General features: G+C 38.1%; 1 protein-coding gene across 1 annotated transcript; it reads left to right on the top strand.

Moving 5' to 3' along the window:
• Positions 1 to 264: 264 nt before the first annotated feature.
• Positions 265 to 1,206, top strand: LOC102279022 (olfactory receptor 1f45-like). The gene has a single exon (XM_070380110.1). The coding sequence runs from the start codon at positions 265 to 267 to the stop codon at positions 1,204 to 1,206; it is 942 nt and encodes a 313-aa protein (XP_070236211.1).
• Positions 1,207 to 5,805: the final 4,599 nt, after the last annotated feature.

The following is a 5,805-nucleotide window of genomic DNA, read 5'->3' as shown; positions in this document are numbered from 1 at the left end:
GCAATTTTCTTCCCAACTAATCTCCTATTCAACCCTCAACCAGAAAGTCTACAGGACAACCTACAATACAACTAAAATGCAGAGTCTCCCAACAAGTCTCCCAATCACTGTGCTTAGTTCTCACATCTGTACATGTTTACATGCCCACCAGCAAGAGACACCTATACATCTATGTGACCTTTGAAAAAAACACAGAAAACAGACAAAGGCTTTGAATGATATAAGTTTTTGAAGCAATATTTTCCTTGCATTTTTCTCCTTTAAATGAGCATTACAAATGAAACCAGCATCTCTGACTTCCTGCTCCTGGGCTTCTCTCAGCACCCAGAGCAGCAGACTCTCCTGTCCAGGCTCTTCCTGGCCGTGTACCTGGTCACCGTGCTGGGGAACCTGCTCATTATCCTGGCCATCAGCTCTGACCCCCGCCTCCACACCCCCATGTACTTCTTCCTGGCCAACCTGTCCTTCACTGACACCTGCTTCTCCTGCACCATCGTCCCCAAGGTGCTGCTCAACATCCACACACAGCACTACACCATCTCCCACACTGGGTGCCTCGTGCAGATGTTCTTCTTCATGGAATTGACTCTGCTGGATGACTTCCTGCTGGCTGTGATGGCCTATGACCGCTACGTGGCCATCTGCCTTCCTCTCCACTACACCACCATCATGGGGCCCCAGCGCTGCCTGCTGCTGCTCACTGCATCCTGGCTCAGCTCCCACCTCCTGGCCTTCTCCCTCTGTCTCCTCATGTCTCAGTTCTCCTTCTGCACCTCCCATGCCATCCCACACTTCTTCTGTGATGTACCCCCACTCCTCAAACTTGCCTGCTCAGACACTCACATCTTTCAGGTCACCATGCTAACTGAAGCTGTTCTTTCGGGTCTGATTCCTCTCACCTGTGTCTTAGTGTCATATGCCCACATCGTTTACACTGTCCTCAGGATCCCATCTCCTGGGGGGAAACACAAAGTCTTCTCTACCTGTGGCTCTCATCTAACAGTGGTCACTCTCTTCTATGGGACACTCTTTCTGGTGTATTTCCAGCCCTCAGCCTCCTACTCAGCAGACACTGGGATGGCAGCATCTGTGGTGTACACGATGGTCACCCCCATGCTGAACCCCTTTATCTACAGCCTGAGGAACAGACACATGAAGGCAGCTTTGTGGAGATTCTTCAGCTGGGGAAAATATTCTACTCAGTAAAAAGCCCTGTCCCAGATTAGAAGCTCAGGCTCTGTGATGTGTTTTATTCCTGGAGTCTTCATTTGCAAAAGTTTGACAAAATCAGATTCAAGGCAGGATGGTGCTCAGCATCACAAGCAGATTTTAAAGATGGAGAATGCCTGACTTGGTGGGACTGGAATACCATCAACTAACCAAGGACAGAGCTAAAGCCTGCAAGAGAAGTAACCAGCAATCCCTGCAAGGTGACTTGATTCCTGGATATAGGTGACCAAGCAGATTCAAACCACAGATTCAAATTATCAAAAGATGACATCAGACAGAATACAGGTTCTCAGAGAAAGCTAACCTGTCCGTTCAACTACAAGAAATGTTGACAATATCTAGAAGGGTCAAGTGTCTGAGTTTCAGGGATCATTTCCAACCCATCTTTGGAAACAACTCAAAGGGATTCAGCTACACAGGCAGAAAGCTGAACCAAAAGACATACTATTTGCTGGGAATAAGCAAGCGAAACTAATTCTAGAAGAAACCTGGCACTGGTAGGTGGGGCTGGTCCAAAATCATACACCTGGGATTAGAACTGGCCTGTGACCATGAGTGATTAGGAATTACTGGAGTACATTCATGACTTTTTTACTTTTTAAGCTGTGGCTTAGTTCATTTTTCTGTTAAAAAAAAAAAAAACACTCAGAGGAAATTTGTAAAACATACAAATAGGAAAAAGAAGAAAAAGAAATACTCACTATTCATACATTTAAAGACAACCACTGATAATATTTCACATCATTTCCCTCCTGTCTCCTAAAATTGCTTTTTGTTTTTTACTGTGTTGAGAAAGTACTGGACATACAATTATATAGCGTTTTTGCCTAACTTCATAACATAAGTTGTCTCCACATTAATGCCTCCTGAACATTTGGCTCTCTGAGATGACAGAAGGAAGGATGTTTCCCCATTTCTGGATGATTAGGAGATTTCTATGTGTTCACTATTACAAATAACAGTGCAATGAAAGTCTCTGAAAAGAAATGATTCTTATGTTCATAGTCTGTAATTTTAATATTTTCAAAAGTAGAACATCAAAGGTTAACATTTTGGGGGCTCTTTTATCCATGCTGCCAAAATGTCAAATAAGAATGTTTTTTTGTCTCTATCCACTCCATATGTTGATGTTCAAATTTTCCCCTAAATGTAAAAATACAGTAGTGAAATGGTATCTTCTTGCCCTGGTTTTAATTTCTTTGTTTATTAATAAGGGGACTATTTTCCAGCATCCATTAACCAATTTTTAAAATTCTCTTAAATTGTTTATTCATGTCATCTACCTATTACCTTCTGGGATTTTTTTATTGACTTGTATGGGCCTTTTTATATTAAAGACATTATATCCCTGTCTTCATCACCTTGTTCCTAGTTCATTCTTTATCTCTTAACTATGTGATTTTTTTTTTTTTTTTTTTTGGCCATTCTGCAATAGCATGTGGGATCTTAGTCTTGTGACTAGGGATAAATCCTGTGCCACCTGCATTGGAAGCACATAGTCTTAAACACTGGACCACCAGGGAAGTCCCTTAACTTGGTGATTCCTTTAAATGTAAGGAAGTTTTATTTTATTATCAAATCAAGAAATATTCTTTGTAACTCTTTTTACTACAGTTAAATTTGAAATCCTACCTTCTGCAGAATTCATGCAAATATTCAACTTTTTTCACTTTCTTGTGTAATACAGTATTTTTTATATAAACATACATTAGTTTAGGATGAAATCACATTGTTAATGTGGGAATAACACACAATGAGTTTGAGTTTGAGTAAACTGTGGGAGTTGGTGATGGACAAGGAGGCCTGGAGTGCTGCAGTCCATGGGGTCATAAAGAGTTGGACACAACTTAGCGACTGAACTGAACTGAACACACAATTATACTGCTGATGTTAAAGAAAAATATCATAAACAACTCATCAAAAAATTTAGTAAGAAATATACAATCTCAATAGACCTAAGACAATTGAGGAAATTGAATCAGTAGCCAAAAACTTCTTCAAAGAAAATTTCAAGCCCAGGTGGTTGCAAAAATTTTATAAACACTTCAAGAATTCTACTTTGCAAAACTCTTTCAGAGAATAAAAATAAAGGAACATTCACCTATTCCCTTTTAGACATTAGCACAACTTTGATACCTAAAGCTAATGAGAATATTGCAAAAAACAGAAGTACAATAAGCTGAAGAAAATATGTTATCATTACCAAGTTGAGTTTTCCCAGAATGCAAAGTTGGTTTAACATTCCAAAGTCAACCAAAGTAAGTCACTATTTTACAAAACAAAGGACGAAAATCATATGATTCAAGAAAGCAATACTTTTGAGATGCAAGAAAAATTTGGATATAATCCAACATACACTTATGCTTATTAAAAAGGCAGGTTAGCAAATGGACATAGAAGCAAATGTTCTTAATATGAAAAGAGTTCTTTTTCAAACATATAGCATACAGTGTGTCATAATCATACATTAAATCCTTCCTGTCCACATGAGGAGCAGGACAAAATACCAACTCTCACTACAACTATCCCATATTGTATTTGAAACATCCAGTGCAATGGAATAAGAAAAACAAAGAAAAGATATATATTTTCTAATGAAAGAAACAAAATTGAATTTTATTTACACCTGATAGGTTTGATAATATTGAAATTCAAAGGAGTCTAACATTCAAATTATTAATTAGGTGTCTTGAAGCAAAAACAAGTAAAACATAGACACTTTAGTACTCAGTTCACAAAATACACAAAAGTCTATTTCAGAGTGACTAAAGCAGTAACTGTTAAAAGCAAAATTCTAAGGATTTTATTTATTTATTTTATCACTTGGTATTATCTTTAATTACAAAGACTTTTCCAAACACATCACATAGAGATCATTTTATCCCCTGTTTCTGTTTGGCTGCAATCTCTTATCTCTTTGAGATGGTAAAAAAAAATTTGAATAAGAATCCAACCTTTGCCAATAAAAAAATGTTTGAGGCTGTGTGGCAAATGACATAGAAGCAAATCTTTCACATAACCACATCAGAAGAAAAGAATTCTTTTTGTAATCAAACATTCTTCCCAGGTTAGCACCTCCAGTCACCATGTGGTTACATAAAATTTGATGAAATCAAATCCTTCCTCAAGTCAATCTGAATGGTATCATTCACCTTGATGAGGGATCAAGACAAAATATCATGAGCATCATGGGTTACCAGATGAGGGATTCCTTTTGTCCCCACAAATATCTTTTTACTTTGCACAAACATCCCTCAGGTGCAATGGGATAAGAAAAGACAAATAAAAAATATATATTTTATAATGGAAGAAATCAAAACCAGAAGGTATTTATATCTGTGCTGACTTTGGTTTGATAATATGCATGAAATCTCAAATCTCCAGTTAGGGCATCTAACTATTCAAATTAAATGATTAGGTGATATTCCCTTAGGCTTGAAACTGGTAGATGGACATAGACACACTTCAGTTTCTCAGTTCCAAAATTTTGGAGCTGCTAAAATTTCAGGTTTCAGAGTGGGACTAAAGCCAGTAACTGTAAAAAAAAAAAAGAGCAATTCTAAGGATTTTAGAAGAAAATGCTGAAATATACTTTCCTGAACTAAGGGAACAATGGACAGCATAAACCAGATACTAGTAAAGCATTAAGAAAAAAGAAAAAAACTGATGAATTCAATAAATTAAAAATTAAAATATTTATTTGGCAAACAGACTGTAACAAGAGTGAAAAGACAAACCACAAAGACAGAGAAAATATTTGTAATACATATAATGCACAAAGGGATGGTATCTAGAATATTTAAATAGTTCTAGACTGTGTGGATCACAATAAACTGTGGAAAATTCAGAAAGAGATGGAAATACCAGACCACCTGACCTGCCTCTTGAAAAACCTATATGCAGGTCAGGAAGGAACAGTTAGAACTGGACATGGAACAACAGACTGGTTCCAAATAGGAAGAGGAGTACGTCAAGGCTGTATATTGTCACTCTGCTTATTTAATTTATATGCAGAGTACATCATGAGAAATGCTGGGCTGGAAGAAGAATAAGCTGGAATCAAGACTGCCAGGAGAAATATCAATAACCTCAGATATGCAGATGACACCACCTTTATGGCAGAAAGTGAAGAGGAACTAAAAAGCCTCTTGATGAAAGTGAAAGAGGAGAGTGAAAAAGTTGGCTTAAAGCTCAACATTCAGAAAACGAAGATCATGGCATCCGGTCCCATCACTTCATGGGAAATAGATGGAGAAACAGTGGGAACAGTGTCAGACTTTATTTTGAGGGGGATCCAAAATCACTGCAGATGGTGATTGCAGCCATGAAGTTAAAACACGCTTACTCCTTGGAAGGAAAGTTATGACCAACCTAGACAGCATATTAAAGAGCAGAGACATTACTTGGCCAACAAAGGTCCGTCCAGTAAAGGTTATGGTTTTTCCAGTGGTCATGTATGGATGTGAGAGTTGGACTGTGAAGAAAGCTAGCTCCGAAGAATTGATGCTTTTGAACTGTGGTGTTGGAGAAGACTCTTGAGAGTCCCTTGGACTGCAAGGAGATCCAACCCGTCCA

Source organism: Bos mutus, chromosome 11, assembly GCF_027580195.1.
Source record: "Bos mutus isolate GX-2022 chromosome 11, NWIPB_WYAK_1.1, whole genome shotgun sequence".
Lineage (NCBI taxonomy): Eukaryota > Metazoa > Chordata > Mammalia > Artiodactyla > Bovidae > Bos > Bos mutus.
The sequence above is the reverse complement of the archived record's forward strand: the minus strand, read 5'-3'. Positions and strand labels throughout refer to the sequence as shown.

What these genes read in the sequence shown, in the direction of transcription:
- LOC102279022 (XM_070380110.1), top strand. Translation starts at nt 265, where the DNA reads ATGAGCATTACAAATGAAACCAGCATCTCTGACTTCCTGCTCCTGGGC.